The sequence below is a fragment of the Otolemur garnettii genome, unplaced genomic scaffold (assembly GCF_000181295.1).
Source record: "Otolemur garnettii isolate 467f Iridium unplaced genomic scaffold, OtoGar3 scaffold00025, whole genome shotgun sequence".
Lineage (NCBI taxonomy): Eukaryota > Metazoa > Chordata > Mammalia > Primates > Galagidae > Otolemur > Otolemur garnettii.
Window position 1 is genome coordinate 12,633,669 of NW_003852420.1, and position 18,229 is coordinate 12,651,897.

At 47.0% G+C, this 18,229-nt stretch overlaps 1 protein-coding gene across 2 annotated transcripts in view; it reads right to left on the bottom strand.

The window, feature by feature from the left end:
- Positions 1-4,476: 4,476 nt before the first annotated feature.
- VPS16 (VPS16, CORVET/HOPS core subunit) overlaps positions 4,477-18,229 on the bottom strand; it is a 23,002-nt gene continuing 9,249 nt past the window's right edge. Inside the window, exons 2-24 of one of the 2 annotated variants that reach the window (XM_003788060.2) lie at positions 11,138-11,226; positions 10,848-10,945; positions 10,630-10,758; positions 10,405-10,549; positions 10,168-10,283; positions 9,945-10,067; positions 9,779-9,834; positions 9,343-9,432; positions 9,149-9,243; positions 8,935-9,011; positions 8,337-8,468; positions 8,122-8,249; positions 7,972-8,007; positions 7,670-7,778; positions 7,383-7,517; positions 7,179-7,287; positions 6,993-7,090; positions 6,800-6,907; positions 6,393-6,470; positions 6,124-6,293; positions 5,954-6,050; positions 4,897-5,000; positions 4,479-4,777 (exon numbers count right to left, since the gene is read on the bottom strand). In XM_003788060.2, coding sequence (XP_003788108.1) covers positions 4,633-4,777; positions 4,897-5,000; positions 5,954-6,050; positions 6,124-6,293; positions 6,393-6,470; positions 6,800-6,907; positions 6,993-7,090; positions 7,179-7,287; positions 7,383-7,517; positions 7,670-7,778; positions 7,972-8,007; positions 8,122-8,249; positions 8,337-8,468; positions 8,935-9,011; positions 9,149-9,243; positions 9,343-9,432; positions 9,779-9,834; positions 9,945-10,067; positions 10,168-10,283; positions 10,405-10,549; positions 10,630-10,758; positions 10,848-10,945; positions 11,138-11,226 — 2,467 coding nt within the window. In that variant the 3' untranslated portion in view covers positions 4,479-4,632. Of the gene's footprint in view, positions 4,778-4,896; positions 5,001-5,953; positions 6,051-6,123; positions 6,294-6,392; positions 6,471-6,799; positions 6,908-6,992; positions 7,091-7,178; positions 7,288-7,382; positions 7,518-7,669; positions 7,779-7,971; positions 8,008-8,121; positions 8,250-8,336; positions 8,469-8,934; positions 9,012-9,148; positions 9,244-9,342; positions 9,433-9,778; positions 9,835-9,944; positions 10,068-10,167; positions 10,284-10,404; positions 10,570-10,629; positions 10,759-10,847; positions 10,946-11,137; positions 11,227-18,229 lie in introns of those variants that run through there. The other variant, XM_023512175.1, reaches the window with a different exon arrangement.

The window sequence follows — 18,229 nt, forward strand, 5'->3', positions numbered from 1 at the left end:
TGGGCACCTGTAGTCCCAGCTACTTGGGAGGATGAGGCAAGAGAATTGCTTAAGCCCAAGAGTTGGGTGAGCTGCGATGCCACTGCACTCTCCCAAGGGTGACATAGTGAGACTCTTGTTTTAAAAAAAAAAATAATGAGTGTTCATCTTTGAGACCATCTGAAGGACCTACCAAATCTGACCACATTTGGGAAAATGCTGCTTTAGGGTGTAGTAGTCAGAGAACCCCAGGTTTCCAGTCCCACCATACAGTGGGTGACCTGAGTCTCCCTCTGCTACTCTTCCTGGAACCTCCCAGGACTGTACTTAGAATGAGACACTTATAGCTTGGCAAGTAACTCATTCTCAAGAAATGCAAGTTCTTTACTTCTCCTTGAGAAAGCCACTGAAGGACCAGTTTGGTGAAAATATTTAAGGTACACAGCTATGATTTAATAAAAAAAAAAAAAAAGAAAGAACGAACGAAAGCTACTCAAGGAGTGGACATAGCATTTGTGGTGTCTGTGCAAAACTTCTAAGGATAGGCAGGATCTTAGGTGACCCACTCTGGAGATCCTGGGTGGGAGGCTTCAGCTCAACAACCATACAGACCCTGTATCCATTGGGAGAGAACAGTCCCTTCCTCAGCTGCCTGCCTGTGGAGACCTGCCTAGCCTCCTATCCTACTTGACTCCTGGGGATGTCAGAGCTCCACACCTCCATCATCATCATCCCAAAATAAAGGGCTCCTTGAAAGAGGAGAGGTAAGAACTGAGTGGAGGGGGCAGGCTTCCTATACCCAGGATAACCCTAGTGAGGGGCTGTAGCTATCCTGCTCCTAGTCCTGCTTTAGTCGCAGCCCATAGGACTGTGTACACCTATAAGTAGGGACTTGTCAGCCGCCCCACGAATGCCCCTATGGTCATAGGATTCATGAGCAAAGGATCAAATCTGAGAGCTGGAGGATGGGGATAAGGGACTCCTGTTTCTTAAGGCAAGTCACTTCCCCTCTTGGGGCCTCCTTTCCCCATCTAGTAAATGGAACAATGAGTCATTCTCTCAACAAATACTTATTGAGTGCAGACCATGTACTGGACACAGCATGGAATAAGACAGAAGAGGCCTCTGCTTTCAGGAGCTTACATTCTGGATGGAGAGACAGACAATAAACAAACAAATGAGCAAGAAAATTTCCTAAATGCTGTAATAAAAATAAAGCAAGGCAATAAGAAAGTTGACGTAAATGAGAGCCAAGTGCCTTTCCAGGCCACTATTCAATCCCAAGGGTCATTTGCTGGAGCTCTGTTCCTAAAAGACACAGGACATGCAGCCCCCTTACCCTGATGTGTCTTATAGGAGTCTTTGCCTGACTTTCACTACACAGTAACCACTGATACCCTAAATTAGAAAAAGAAAGGTTTCCAGATTCTCTGCCTCCAGCCCCACAGTTCTGGTCCCAGCCCTAATCCTAGCCCCATGTGCTGGACGAGACTTGGGCCTACCCAGCTTTATAGGCATAGGCCTGCTGTACAAATTGTTCAGGGTAGAAGGCTTTTCACACTGATTTCAATTGAGTAACCAAGGATTTGAAAAAACAAAATTCTAATTCTGATTTTTTTGGTGTAGTAATCAGAGAACCCCAGGTTTCCAGTCCCATCATGCCCTGGATGACCTGAGTCTCCTGCTACTCTTACTGGAACATCCAGGAAGATGTCTGTACACTATTTACAGATGTATAGACATTTGTCAAAACCCAGCAAATATACAATTAAGATATGTGCATTTGTTGTATATAGATTTTGCCTGAAAATTAAAAAATTGCAAACCAATAATCAGCTCTAATTAATGAAATGCATTCTTAAGTATTTAGTACTGGTAAGTCTGCAACTGTAAAAATGCATGAAAAACAAGATGCATTAATGGATAAGGAACAGATGAACAGATGTGTGATAAAGCAAGTATAATAAAATGTTAATGGTGGAATCCAGGTAGTACTTACTCAGGTGTTCACTGTAAAATTTCTTTTTTAAGACAGAGTCTCAAGCTGTCACCCTGGGTGGAGTGCCATGGCATCATCATAGCTCACAGCAACCTCCAACTTTTGGGCTCAAGCGATCCTCTTGCCTCAATTTTCCTATTTTTAGTAGAGATGGGGGTCTTGCTCTTGCTCAGGGTGGTCTTGAACTCATAAGCTCAAACAATCCACCCACCCTGGCCTCCCAGAGTGCTAGGATTAGAGGTGTGAGCCACCATGACCAGCCCACACTGTAAAATTCTTTGAACTTGCCTGAAATTTTTCATAATTTTGGAGAAAAAACCAGTGATTAACTTTTTAAAAAAATACAAACTGCTCTACATGCACACACTTTATAAAAAGTTGCAATCACTGTATAAATCTACCCTTGTTAAAAGTTTATCAGTGCTGAATTTTGTTATTTTTTCATATAACTTCACAGCTTCACATGTACAGTGTTTAATGTCTACACAATAAATATGTTGTATGTTACTTTGGGGGATGTGGGTTTTTTCTTGTGTACATTCTTTTTTTCTTTTGAGACAGCCTCAAGCCGTTGCCCTGGGTAGAGTGTAATGGCATCACAGCTCACAGTAACCTCCAAGTCCTGGGCTCAAGCGATTTTCCTGCCTCAGCCTCCCAAGTAGCTGGGAACATAGGCACCCACCACAATGCCTGGCTATTTTTTGATTGCAGCCATCATTGTTGGCAGGTCTAGGGTGGATTCGAACCTGCCAGCCCTGGTGTATGTGGCTGGCGCCTTAGCCACTTGAGTCACAGGCTCCAAGCCTCTTGTGTACATTCTAAAAGCACTGGCTAAGGCTCCCTTTCCAGAGAGAAGAGACAAAGTTGTTTGGTAGCAACCCTTTTTCACTAAGGACTAAAAAAGCTGGAGAAAAAAATTTTTAAAGGCATCAAAAAGCTAATAGGGCAGTGAAGAATTGTGGGGCCGAAACTGAGAAGGAAAAAAGCCAGAATCCCAATATTGGGAATTGTTTCCTTTCCTTGGAGGTGTCTGCTAATTCCAAAAGGGAAAGCTGATAAGGTGTGCTAGATTGATTCCAAAAACTAGCCATACTTCCAGAACCTTGCTACTCCACTATCAAGAGGTCAAGTCTATTTCCCCTTAAAATTGGTGGGATGTGGCTGTGACCTGTGACAAACACAATACAGCAGGTGTGATGCCATGTGACTTCCACAGCTAAATTACAAAGGCAGTACATTCTGCTAGGCTCTTTCTTGGGATGGTTGCTTTTGGGACCAGATTGTAGGTGTTCTAGTTGACGGCCTCAGCGAAGGTCCTGGTCAATACCATCTTCAGCTGCCAAACACGTGAGGAAGCAGGCCTGCAGACTTCAACCCCTAGCTGTCAGGTCAACCCTAACCTTTGAGTCTTCCAGATGATGTCCCAGATGGCATGGACCAGACACAAACCATCCCTGTTGTTCTGTCCAAATTCTTTACCCACATAACAAATGGTGAGCATAATAAACGGTTATTTTGCAGTTTGATTTCTATCCCCTTGGATAACATTTATAAATCACATGGAATGAAAAAATACTTCCTTGGACCCTGAGTCTTTTTTTAAAGCATGGTCAGCTTTACAAGCATTAACAAGGGAATGACCTGAAGCTCTGAGGACTGCCCTTCCTCTGGGCTTTGGTTTCTTCTTTTGTCTTCTGGACAAAGGGGGACAACCAAAGAACAGGCATTGCCCTAAATGTTGAGTGGGGTGCTGGGGCATGAAGCCAAGATGTACTAGAGTGCAGACAGAGCAGAGGGCCCAGAAGGCACTCCTACGGACTGAGGGTAAAGCCCCCTTTGGGGGTAGGGTAGGTCCAGTGATCTTCAGTTTATAGTTCTTCTTTGGTAGAACTGACATCTTCTATCCTCCTTTTCTCTTTAGCCTAAGGACCATTTGGGAATTGCTCACGACAGTTCCGTGGGTAGGGGTTCCAGAGGCTTCTCCTCCTATCCCTATGACTGCTGGCCATAACATGCTTCTCATTAGTACTAACAAATGCCAGTTCCAGCTCAGAGTTGACCTGTTGAGTCCCAGTTAGGCTACATATTTGCTGTTAACAACCTCCCTGATCCTCAATTTTCTCTCCTGTAAAGTGGGACAGTATTATCTATCTCACAGGGCTGCCATTAGGAATAAATGAAATAATGGTAAAGTGTTTAGCATGGTTTTTGTGTATGTGTACATACATGCATGTGATGCTTTACAATATGGTTCTTGGTGAGTTGGTGCTTAAGTTTTATGCCATTCCATTTCTCCCTATAATCTTGCTGTGGACTGTGAGCTACAGAGAGCTTTTCTTAGTACTTTGTGGAGAGGGACAGGTCTCTTGGAAATATAGCTAAAGAAACTCCCACCTCCAATCCCAATACTATCAGACACAAGGAGTTTGCTGTGGTGTTTAGATGGTTCTGCCATGGGCTTGTCTTTGCTTAGGCTGAACTGCAGAAGACAAGCGTTCTAAAGTGTTTCAACTTTATTTACAGCCAGACTCCCTGCTTTCCACCAGCTTCTCAGCTTTGCTCTATGGGAAGATCTGGAAAGACAATGAAGCTTCTGCCAGGCCCGTGGGCTGAGGGAAGAGCCCCTTGCTGAAGAGAGATGCAGGACAGACGCCTCACTTCTTCTGGGCTTGTGCTCTGGCCCGCTGAATCTTGTCAGCTGTGGGCCCATCTGTGGCTCCAGTACAGTGGGACAACACGAGACTTAGTTCAGCCTCATTCCGGTGCTCGATGGCCACATCTGCAGCCTGAGCCAAATCCCTGTGTTTTGAACAAAAGAGGAGATGGTGTTGGCCAGGGCTGCCTGAGGGCACAAAGCCAGCCTCTTATCAGCCCACTGGCTCAGCCACACAGCACCCACAGGGCCCACATCAACGCACCCAACAAGAAGCAAAGCTTTGACTTTCTGCTCAGGACCCACGCGGGAAGCATACTTCTTGGCCTCGTATTTGTTGTGTTGTTTCATGCAGATCTCCACAAAAGGCTTAGCAGGAAAGGGAGAAGGTAGAGGGAGAAGATGAAGCACAGTCCTGTGCTCTCTTTTATGAGTGAAAGCCCAATGGATACATCATTCATACATATTTTATACACCTATCAGTATGTATAATCCTCCCAACCCCACACACAGACAGTTGTGATCTCAACTGTTTCTCAACTTAAGGGAAACAACCTGAAACCAAAGTTCTGCTAGAGCATTTTTTTTTCCTGGCAACACAGTCTTACTTTGTCACCCTGGGTAAAGTGCTGTAACCACAAACTCTTGGGTTCAAGAGATCTTCTCATCTCAGTCTCCAAGTAGCTGGGATTACAGGTGCCTGCCATAATGCCCAGCTAGTTTTTCTATTAAGGACAGAGTCTTGCTCTTGCTCAGGCTGATCTTGAACTCCTGAGTTCAGATAATCCACCTGCCTTGGTCTCCTAGAATGCTAGGATTACAGGCATGAACCACCACACCAGGCCTTCTTCTAGAGCCTTGAGACCAAATACTTCCATGCTTCCACTCCACCATTACCCCTAACAACAGGTGTTTCCTGCCCCCTACAGGTCCTGTGTTTTCTCCTGTGGCTGCCATCCTCAAACCTGCCCTGCACACCTACACGTGTGTAACAACTGTCTGCCACAGAAAACAAAGCCCCTCAATACCTCTACTGCCTCATAGATGTGCCCTCCCTGTCCCCCCCCCCATCCCTGACTCAAACATGACTTTCCCTCAGGCACATGGTGTCTGTCCCCTGCGGCCCTCCTTGGGGAAAGCAGTTCATTTCCCCCTCCCCTCAACATCTATAGGCAGACTTGGGCCCATCCGCCAGTGTACCCAACACAGTAGTTGGTGTCTGTCTGGGAATGTGCGTATGTACAGGATACTGTTTCCCTGCTTGAGCCCTTCTCCAGGACTACCCTCACTGAAGTGGGCTACATGGTGGATTCCTGCCTCACCAGGTAGCCAATGGGTGATTTCTTGCTCTTGGAAAACTTCTCTAGCTCCTCCCAGTCTTCCAGATCTGCCAAGGCAGTCAGTTTCAGCCACCAGAGCCTGTGGAAAATTGGGCTTGGAGGTGTTGCAGGAGAGGTAGGTAGTCTGGGACCCACCTGCAGCTCTCACTTACCTTTTGTCAGGGATGCGGAAGTCACGTGCCAGTTGCTCTGCACGCTTGTTGTGACCACCAAGAATGAGAGTAGTGACTGTGTCATGTAGAGACAGGTCTAGGAACCTGCCCCCTAGCTCATCTTCTAGGCGCCGCTGTAGCCGCAGGAGCCTCATTTGATCCTCTGTGGCCTGGGGACCCAGACGAGTCAGTGGTGAGAGATGAGGGACAAGGAGGGAAGACCAGCAGGGGAGGAAAGGAAAGGAGGCTCTCAGAAGAGTGTGCCAAACCTTGGCTGCAAACTCATTCTTGGCCTTATAGAAGGCATCAGCGGCTGTCTGCAGAGCTGCTACTCGCCCCTCGATACGCTACAGAGATGAGAAGGGATGCCTGAACTCACAGTACACAGAACCTTTGCCCCACCTCAGGTAGGCTATGATCTTCTCTCTGTCACTGTGCCCAGGGTCACCGGTCACCAGGGTCAGCCCTGCCCACTAAGTGCACTGCTTTGGTGTCCTAGTCAGATGGCTGGCTCCTCTGAGACCAACCCCCATACCAGCTTCATGTCTTCTCAGATTTTCTTGCAACAGTTAGGATTAGATGGGTGTGCACTGAACATGGAGGCCTAGATTCTGGGAAAAGGAATCAGACCGACAGCACCAGCCCACGAGCCCCACCCACCCCATGAACTTCAGACCTCTTCTGCAGCGTAGCTGGCTCGGATGTGAAAGCTGCCCAACTCCTGGTGATTGTCATCCTGATTGTAAAGGTCCTTCAGCGTCTCTAGCTCCTGATGCTTACAGAACTAGGGCCACGGGCAGGCAATCAGTCAGCGAGGTCAACTCAAGGGCTCAGGAGACTCTATCCCCAAGTCTGCCTATCACACACACCTGTCGGTACAAGCTCAGAGCCATGGGCTGGTTCCGAAGGGTCATGAAAAAATCTCCTCGGTTCAGCTCATTCTTCAGGTGTAGCAACACTGTGAACACTGTGAATGGTATGGTGGAATGGGGACTCCAGCCCAGTCCCCTGTTCAGCCTATAGGGCCCAGCCTTACTCACCCACACCCTGCTCACCAAGGTCAGTGTCCCCACTCTCAATGGCCTTGCTCAATGCCAGCTTACTTCTTTTCATCTTTAGCAGAAGTGGTACCTGCTCCCCTGAACGTGGCTCATACTCCAGCAACTGCAGGATGGGAAGGCAGGCACAAGAGGGAAGAGCTGGCATGGGGGCTTCAAACACCCACATCAGAGTACCTGGGAAGGCCTATGTGCACACACCTTGATGGCCAGCTCCGTACGGCCACAGCCATAGGCCCGTGCTGCAATATCGGAGTAAGACACACCAGGTGTGTCTCCCAGCTTCTGGTTAATGGCTCGAGCAACATCCTCATCTGACACATCCTTCTGTTGCACCTGCAAGGAAGGAGGGGGTTGCATACATCTCAATGTCATTCATACCCCTCACCCTCATAGGACCACTCTTTCAGCACACACTTCCTATTTCCTCTACCTCACAAGGGCCTGGAGTTCCCTAAATGCCACTGGATCCCATCCCAGATCCTTGCCTTATAGCAGGCCCAGTGCGCCAGGATCCTGCTGACACCCTGAACTTCAGGAAGGCGCAGGTACTCGCATATCTGGATGGCCAGGGGATAAAGCCTCCGCAACACAAGCCTGGCAGGCAAAGGAGACAAAGGGTATAAGGAGTGAGTTCTCATAGAAAGAGGGGGCAGAGTGGCTCCAGCCTGTGCCTCAGGCCCCCAAATTACAAAGAGATGAGTCAGGAGCAGTGGCCATAAAACCCCACCAAAGACTATAATGTCTGCCCATCAAAGCCCTCCTGATAGCATCCATGGGCTGACTGTACCTGTCCAGCAGCACCTGGATGGTGAGCTGCTTGTATCTGTATTTTCCATGGTTAAGGATCCAGCCTGTTTGCCAAGGACCTGCAGACTGCATCCGCAGCCCCTGCCCCCCACCCCGACTGCGAGTACCCTTCCAGCATGCAGGAGGATACTGGCTGTAGGTGAGGGGGATCCCAATGTGATAGTCCCGAACAGCATTGAGCACACGCAGGTCCTGACACATGCGCACAAAGCTGTCAGGTGGAAATCTGTCGAGGAAACACTTCCCAAAGGAGGCTGCCTAAGGAGAGCCAGAGGGCAACAGAGCTTCCTGAGCTGTCCATCCCAGCACCTGCCCACCTTGCCCAGCCCTGCCCTCCAGGCCAACCCTCAGCAGACTCTTCTGCATGTCTGGCTGGTGCTCATGTCCTGCAGCCTCGATGCACTGTTGCACGGCCTGGGTCAGCTGCCCCAGTTCCTGGATCTCCCGCAGGTACTCATCTGCCTTCTGGCTCTCTTTCTAGCAGGGAGGGGCCCAAAAACAGAGTATCATGACAAAGTGTCATTTTGTCATGACAAAGGATACCCCTATATCTTGCCCCTAGCTGCTATGGGCTTATGGTTCAAATAGGCTGATTTGGGGTCGGTGGGGGGACTGCACAGCCCAGATCCCAAACTACTGAAGCCCACTGGATACACCTGAGGTGCCAAGGACATCATCCCGTATCAGCCCACAATTGCCTGTGGGGGGCCTTGAGACTTCCAAAAGTAACCCCAACTTGTGCCTGACTGAGGACAGTGGGGGCACCCTGTCCTTATCTCCAGTGGAGGATATCATATCCCTCAGTCTAGCTGAGCTGGCCCTCCCCAGCCCAGACCAGTGTCCTGCCTGGACACCTTTCTTGACAGGTCTGGTATGCCCAGGAAAGGGTAGGGTAGGGGAAGAGGGAGTATCCTGGGGCCTAGGGAGAAACCCATGGCTTTACCTCATACTCCTTCTGGGCTTCCAAGAGCAGTGCTCCAGGGGCCATTGAAGCAATTTTGAAGATCTCCTCACTGGCCGCTGGGGGAAGGAATTGGTAAGTGGAAGGAGAAGGGATACATTCAGGCCTTCCTCAGCATCCTGATCCTGCTCTGGGCTCTGGCCCAGGGCAGGTGGGGTGCAGAAGAGCTCCTGCCCTGTGTTATGCGGTACCTCACCTGGAACCTCATGCAAGAACTCATGAGTGCTGCGGGAGAAGATGCGGACCCCGTCAAGCTCAGGCACCAGGTAGGAGTCCTCATCCAACACAAACCTGAGCTTATTTAAGGCTTCTAAGAGCGCTCAGAGATGGGGTGGGGCAGGGGACTCCCCACTGACTTCCCACCCCACACAGGCAGCCCTCCAAGGATACTGGATGCTCTCAGGCGCATCGCCCACCACCATTAGCCTCCTCTCCCAGGCCACCACAACAGCCTTCTCTTTGCTGCGAGGACGGCTGCACCTATGAGCAGCACAACACACACGTCTGAGATACACACAGGACACCAGGCCCGCAGCCATGTCTCTCACATTGTTGTGCTTACATGCCTATGTCATAGGACAGGCCTGTACACATTTATGACCCTGACTGCATGCTGACTTGTTTCCACTTTCCTTCTACCACTATGCCATCCCACAGAGGACAATGACTTCCTTTAAGCATGTGCTCAAAGTGAGGAGTACTCCCCAGCAGGCTAGCCAGAGCATGCCAACCTCCACTGGCTTTGCCAGTAGATAGGATAAATCAAGGCATCACAGGAAACAAGCTGTGTCCCACCCCCAGCCCAGCACAGCAAACCCATCCTCACCAGACCATCTGCTTCGGAGGTGCCCGGATATTGCAATTGAACTCACACAACTTCTCCTGAAATGGAATGGGGAATGTCATGGCTCTGGACCAGAAGTCACCAATCTGACTCTAAAGCCCTTCCCCAGCCCCCAACATAGTTCCCCTGTGTTGTCCCAGGATCACACCTTGAGAGATGCCGTTCCCATCCAGATATAGCCTGTGTCTGTAAAGAGTGCCAGGTGTCGGTAGGTGAAGGAGACAGCCATTTGTAGGAAGGTGCTCACTCCCGGGGCCAGGCCAGGGGGTGTCTGGGGCAGAACCGGAGAGGACACCAGATATAGTGATTTATCAGAGCCTTCCTATTGCCTTCTCCAACTCTTCCATTTCATTCCCACCCAGGGCCCTCACCACTGCAGAGCAGGTTGCGTGGTCCAGGAGATAAAGATCAGGCCCAACAGCCAGAAGAATATGTGCTACTCGGTCCTGACATAATGTGGTCCAGCAGGAAGGTGCGCTTTGCAGACCTGTGACCCAGAAGGAATCAAACTCAGGATGACCACACCCCAAAGCTTCTGCTCCTATTGGTCTTAGTCTAGAGACAAATCTGTGGGTGCTGAAAACTATCACATGGCTGTCAGGTCTTACCTGGCACTTCTGGCATCCGACGGAGTTTGAGGTCACCCACATTAGCACTGAGGGTAAAGCGGTGGGCGCCTGTTAGGATAGCCACACCAGAGCCAAACTCAGTGTGAAAGATCTGGGCATCTACAACCCGGTTCTGGAGAACCTCCTGGGGAGAAGAGCCATGGGCTGAAGGAGCCACAGAGTCATAAACTCCATCCCCCACCTCCAGTCCCCTGAGGCCCCTACATTGCCCATGCTGAAGTGTCTCCGGAAGTCACCGTGCAGCCCATAAACCAGCACTGCACCATCTTCCTGCACACAGAGCAGCTCTTCCTCAGCTGACCAGCCCAGGGACACCACAGGCCCACTCTTCCACTGCAGAGGAGAGAGAAGTTCCCAAGGCTGTCCCCGAGAAAAGGAAGCCCTGTCCAGCCCCTAGCCCCAGGGACAGTTGGGGTGCTCACCAGCAGGCTGGCCAGAGGCATGCCAGAAGCAGAGTATATATCCAGCACTGGCCGCACACTGGCAGCTTTCTCCTTCCGCCAGGGGTTCCTCAGCAGTGCTGCAATTTGAGAAGAGACCTGTCCTAGCTCTCCAGGCCCATGCTGTATAAAGCAGACCTCATAGAAGCCAAAACTAAAATCACCTCAGCACAGTCAGTAAGGGTGGGGGAGTGGTGGCAAGAACCCGACAGCAAGGCTTTGAGGAAATGACCTTGCATTCATCCCAGGGACTCACAGAAGGGGTGACATACCAATAGGGCCCCCATAGGGTGCAGCAGCCACCAGGCAATCCCTGAGTTCCTCCTTCAGGTCCCAGTCCATGCTGTACAGCTCATATTTCCTGTCCACACAGAGACAAGCAGAGATCAGCCTCCTCGTGACCTTCCACCCAGAAGGAATGAGCCCAGAGAAATCCCTAAACCAGGGATCCTCAAACTTTTTTAACAGGGGGCCAGTTCACTGTCCCTCAGACTGTTGGAGGGCCGGATTGCAGACCCCGGGACAAGTCGGCTGCTAAGCAGGATAGGCAGCGGCGGCAAAAACACCCAGCGGGTTAGATAAATGTCCTTGGCGAGCCACATGTGGCCCGTGGGCCACAGTTTGAGGACACCTGCCCTAAGCCCTTCATGTGCCCTCTGCAGGGCAGCAGAGAAGCCCACCCACCTGACACAGGAAGGGGAGTGATGCCTAGAAACAGCTGGGTGAACTGACTATATGCACTTCTAGGGACAGCAGGTGAGGGAACAGAAGGTGCTGGCAGGGAAGGATGTGGTTCTGGGGGACAAGTGTCCAAGAATGACAAGAGATCCTTAGATAGGAAGGCTGCGTAGTCGATATCCAAGGTACAAACTGAGACAGAATGAGGGTGGGGTAACTGGCTTGGGCAGGAAATAAGACCTTCTCTGAGGGTCCATGGGAAGGGAGCCTTTCTCCTATTTTTGGTTCTTAAAGATGAATTAAGTCGTAGCCTTTAGGGCGGCACCTGTGGCTCAAGGAGTTGGGCGCCAGTCCCATATACCAGAGGTGGCGGGTTCAAACCCGGCCCTGGCCAAAAAAAAAAAGTCGTAGCCTTTACCCAGAGGTACAGCTCAATGCTTACTGATGATGAAATCAGTTTTAGAGGTACTGAGTTGGCAGTGCCTGAAAGAAATACAAAAGGAGCTTTTCAGTGAGATGGTGCTGGCTAGAGTCCTGGAAATGTTAACCTGTAAATACGTGAATTACAGGAGGTAACCAAATCATAAGCAGGCCCGAGATGGCTGCAAACTGACATGTGCGTGGATCACCAAGTATGTGCTGCATGTGAAGTTGAAGTTGGGAACTTGGACATGTCAGCATTTGGCACTCAACGTGTGGAAAAGGGGACAGCAAAAGCGACAGAGAAAGAGTGGGTACTATTCTAGGATGCCAAGAGAAGATAGTGTTTAAGGAAGACTTTTCAGCAAGTATCATTTTAGGGACCTTCCCATTAATGGTCAGGAAGATACCCACCATTATCTACCATTTCACATCCTTCTTGGGATTCTACCCAAAATAACTTTTAAAAAATCAAGAGATGTTATATTTTGGAGGAGCAAGATTCCTATTTGTAAACAATGTGATTGTCTACTTAGAAAATCCCAAGCAGTCTCATTAGAGAGCTCAGTAGGATGACCAACAAAAATCTATCTATCTTCTGTGCCAAGAAATACCACAGCAAAATCAATTAGAAATATAACTTTTACTTGGGAAGCCAAGGCTGGTGGATTGCCTGAGCTCACAGGTTTGAAACCAGCCTGAACCAGAGTGAGACCTCATCTGGAAAAATAGCTGGGTATTGTGGCAGATATCCTGTAGTCCTAGCTACTCAGGAGGCTGAGGCAAGAGAATCGTTTGAGCCCAAAAGTTTGAGATTGCTGTGAGCTATGATGGCACAGCACTTTAACCAAGGGTGACAAAGTGAGACTCTGTCTCAAAAAAAAAAAAAAAGAAAAAAAATATAACTTTTAAACGATCTTAATCATGACCACAATAAAACTATAAAATATGCAAGAATAAATCTAATGAGAAATTTTACAAAATCAAATCAAAATTTCCTCAAGGATTCAGAAGATATGGAGAAACATCCAAAGTGATCTGTAAATACGCAGGAATTCTAATAAAAATCACCTCCAATTTTGGGGGGAGGAGGATATAAAAACTGATGCTAAAGTTTATTTAGAGGGAAAAACATCTGAAAGAGAAAATACTGGAAAATATTTAAAAATATTTTGAAAGTATGAGAACAGATAGATACATACCAAATATCATACACACTATATAAACTAAATCTAATTAAAACTATTGTTTAGACACACAAATAAGCATATAGAACAATAGAAGAGAATAGAGTCCAGAAAAAAACCTGGGAATTGGGCATATAATAAGGATGGCATTTCAAATAGGTATAAATTGACACTTTAATTTGACAATGGGCCATATGGGAAGACCCAAAATAAATGCTGTTTCATGACTTAAATACAATCAACAATAAAATATTTTCAAGATGGAATTCAAGATTTAAGTATTAAAAAAGCAAAGCCTTACCAGAAAGAAACTTAGAAATTTTTATAATCTCAAAGTAGAAACAATTTCTAAGCATGATCATGATATAAAATCCAAAAGTCACAAAGAAAAAGACCAAAAAGCCAAGCAAATAGTTCAGCCTGTATGTAATCCCAGTGACATAGGATATTGCGTAGGAGGATCATTTCAGACCAGGAGTTCAAGATTAGCCTGGACAATACCATAAGACCCCTTCTGTAAGAACAAACAAAGAAACAAACAAAATAGCAGGCAAGTTGCCCTGGCATATAGTCCCAGCTACCTGTGAAGACTGCTTTACCTCAGGAGTTGGAGAGTTGAGTTATGATTGCACCACCGCAGTAAGGCCTAGGTGACAGAGCCAGACATCAAAGACACTTAAGATTATGAGGAGAGAGGAAAAGAGAGAAGGAAGAAGGAAGGGGGGAGGGAGGGAAGGAGGAAAGAAGGAAAGGAGAGAGAAAGACTAAATGGGTCTAAATAAAAATTAAAGGATTTCTGTATCTTTCTATATAAAAAAGGTTAAGAATAACACACATTCATATTTGCTTCTATTTGGAAAAAGAAACTTTGGGAAGATTTACAAGAATAGGTTAAGAACAGTTCCTTGAAGGTAACGGGTACAATCAGTTGGAAGGTGGCAGCGATGGAAATAAGCCTTTGATTTTTTTAAAAATCACATTACCAGTTATTTACTAAGCAATAACATTTTTTTAAACCCACTAAAAACGAGGTAGGAAGACAAGCTATCAAAAATACAAAAATGTCTGTGAAACAAGGGAAAAAGGAATAACTTTCTTAAAAATACAAAAGATTTTGGGCAGTGCCTGTGGCTCAAAGGAGTAGAGCGCAGGCCCCATTTGCCAGAGGTGGCGGGTTCAAACCCAGCCGCAGCCAAAAACTGCAAAAAAAAAAAAACAAAAAACAAAAAACAAAAAAAAGATTTTAGTTAATTTTTAAATTTTATTTTTCTATCCTGTTTTATCTTCAAACTATGCCTTAATCAATTTTTTAAAATGAAAATAGGCTCGGCACCTGTAGCTACACTGGAGCTGGTGGGTTTGAAGCCAGCCCATGCCAACTACAACCAAAAAATAGCCAGGCATTGTGGGGGACGCCTATAGTCCCATCTACTTGGGAGGCTGAGGCAAGAGAATCGCTTAAGCCCAAGAGTTTGAGATTGCTGGGAGCTGTGATGCCACAACATTCTACCGAGGGTAACATAGTGAGACTCTGCCTTAAAAAAAAAAAAAAGAAAGAAAGAAACAGAAAACTAAAAAAAGCAGTCATGGACTTTATCATATTTTATGTAAAAATATTTAAAAACATAAAAAACTTGGAAAGGCTCGGCGCCTATAGCTCAACTGGCTAAGGCGCCAGCCACGTACACCTAAGGTGGCGGGTTCGAATCCCCAGCCCGGACCCGCCAAACAACAATGATGGCTGCAACCAAAAAATAGCCGGGCGTTGTGGCGGGCGCCTGTGGTCCCAGCTACTTGGGAGGCGGAGGCAGGAGACTCGCTGGAGCCCGGGAGTTGGAGGTTGCTGTGAGCTGTAACGCCACGGCACTCTACCCAGGGGGACAGCTTGAGGCTCTGTCTCAAAAAAAAAAAAAAAAAAAAAAAAACTTGGAAAAATATAGGCTAATATTTTCATAATATTGAGATTTGGAAAAGTTAGAATATGACAAAACACAGAAATTATCAAGGAAAAGACTTACAGATTGCAAAAAATTAAAAAATCTATACATTAAAAATGAATACATAATATAAAAGCCAAGCGACCACTGTGAGAAGATACTTGTGAGATTTGTAACAAAGGGTTAATCTAAAGAAGTTATAAATGGTTCTTTTGCAAATCAGCACAAACAACACTTCAGGGTGGGGTGGGATGGCTCAAAATGGTAATCCTAGCACTCTGGGAGGCCAACGTAGGGAGACCCCTTAAGCTCAGGTGATAGAGACCAGCCTGAGCAAGAGTGTGACCCTGTCCCCACTAAAAATAGTAAAACTAGCCTGGCATGTGGTGAGTGCCTGAAATCCCAGCTACTTGGGAGGCTGAGACAAGAGGATCATTTGAGCCCAAGAGTTTTGAGGTTGCTGTGAGCTATGATGCCAAGGCACTCAACCCCAGGGGAACTGAGTGAGACTATGCCTAAAAAAGAAAAATATGTGGTGGGTGCCTGTAGTCCCAGCTACTCAAGAGGCTGAGTCAAGAGAATTGCTTAAGCCCAAGATTTGAGGTTGCCGTGAGCTATGACGTCACAGCACTCTACCAAGGATGACAAAGTGAGATTCTGTCTCAAAATAAATAAAGAAAGAAAAATAAAGAAAAAGGAGTGAAGTTGAAAGATGTGATTGAACTGTTGCTGTCTGATGATAAAACCTGAATGGATAAGGAGTTGGATTTTATGGATGAGCAAAAAAAGTGGTTTCTTGAGACAGAATCTACTCCTGGGTTTTTTTTTTTTTGGTAGAGACAGAGTTTCACTTTTTCACCCTCAGTAGAGTGCAGTGGAGTCACAGCTCACAGCAACCTCTAACTCCTGGGCTTAGGCAATTCTTCTGCCTTAGCCTCCCAAGTAGCTGGGACTATAGGCGCCCACCACAACACTCGGCTATCTTTTGTTGCAGTTTGGCCAAGGCTGGGTTTGAACCCGCCACCCTCAGTATATGGGGCCAGCACCCTATTCACTGAGCCAGAGGCGCCTCCCCAGAATCTACTCCTGGTGAAGGTGCTGTGAACATGTTTCAACATGTTGCTGAAATGACAACAAAGGTTTAGAATATTACATAACCTTAGTTGATAAAAGCAGCAGCCTGGTTTGAGAGGACTGACTCCAATTTTGAAAAAAGTTCAACTGTGGGTAAAATACCATCAAGTAGCATTGCATGCTACACAGAAATATTTCACAAAAGAAGAGTCAATTGATGTGACAGACTTCATTGTTATCTCTTTTAAGCAATAAACTATTTTTTTAAATTAAGATAAATGCTTTTTTAGATACAATGCTATTACCCACTTAATAGACTATAGTAAACAGAACTTTTATATACACTGGGAAACAAAAAAAATGTATGTGGCTCTCTTTATTGCAGTGGTCTAGAACCAACTTGTAAATTTCTAAAAACTGCTGTATTACTGAATTCTGGCATTCTGGCATTACTTGAATTCTTTACAACCCATATGCACTTCCTTTGACCTTTTGTAACTAAAATCATGGCGTGAAACAGAATTTGATGAGGAAATTGATATCCATACAGACCTAGCATGCCAATCATCAATTTATTGCCTCTTAGCTTCAAATCCACCCTCCAACACATGTTCTATGATTATTATGGTCAGTACTCTTTTTTTTTTTTTGAGACAAGAGTCTTATTTTGTCACTCAGGCTAGAGTGGTGTGGTGTCAGCCTCGTTCACAGAAACCTCAAACTCCTCCCAAGTAGCTGGGACTAAAGGTACTGGCCACCATACCTGGCTAATTTTCTATTTTTAGTAGAGATGGGGGGGGGGTGTCTCACTTTGCTCAAGGTAGACTCAAATTCCTGAACTCAAGGGATTCTCCCTCACACTTCGGCCTCCCAGAGTGCTAGGATTACAGGCTTGAGCCACAGTGTCCAGCCTATGGCCAGTATTCCTTTAATAGCAAGCATGTTATACTTTCTCAGTAGAGGGCGCTACAGGTACGCTGCACCAGAAAGGCCCCCCACCCCTCCCCTTCCTGCGCAACCCACAGCTTCTAATGGTGGCTGTCAGCCAGCCCACAGTGTGGGCATGAGAGCATCTAGTGGTGCTCTGCCCCAGCCATGCAACCAGAATGCGCAGTTCCTCAGTAATCTCACAGCCCTGCCCAGATCACCTTCTCAGGCTGTCTAGACAGACAATGCACTCTAGGCTTTCTGCCCACATCATGTCCCCACTTCCTCACAGGCACAAGATGCCTAATTATTGCTGTACTGTGCCTGTGCCCCAGTGTTTCTATTGACTCTCTACACACCTGTACACCAAGCCACTGGGTGTGGCTTGCCATATGGACCCTGTGTGTTACAGGCTTCTTATCTGCACAAGCACCCCCACTCATTGCACGCCCAACACCTGGGGCCAAGAGTTATATAGCTTGCCTGTGTCCCCCTCGCACCCTTGCACTTCAGGGGATACTTCTTTCTTGCCTGATACTGTACACTAGCGCTGGACTCAGCAAATCAGCCAACTTCTTTGCTATTCAGTGGGATGCAAATGTATTTTTTTCTATCACAGTCTGCACTCCAGAGCTCCCCTTTCTAATTTTGTCTTTCCCTAGGTACTCCCCCATAGCTCCAAGCTATCATATAAAATTTTCTTGTATCTTATACTTTTATCACAGTTTGATAATTCTTTGTATTAAACTTAGTTTAATCTCCTAACTGAACTTAGGCTGATATGAACTTGGTACAGGGAATGGTCCCAGAGGTTATACCCCTAAAAATGGGATCTGAGAATTGCTTTGGTGTTGAGCTCTTTGCCAGTTCAAAAGGGATACTAGTGGGTGGCACCTGTGCTCAGTGGGTAGGGCACCAGCCCCCTATACCGAGGGTGGCAGGTTCAAACCCAGCCCTGGCCAAACTGCAACAGAAAAATAGCCAGGCATTGTGGCAGGTGCCTGTAATCCCAACTTGGGAGGCTGAGGCAAGAAAATCGCCTAAGCCCAGGAGTTGGAGGTTACTGTGAGCTGTGTGATCCCACGGCATTCTACCAAGGGCGATAAAGTGAGACTCCATCTCTACCAAAAAAAAAAAAAAG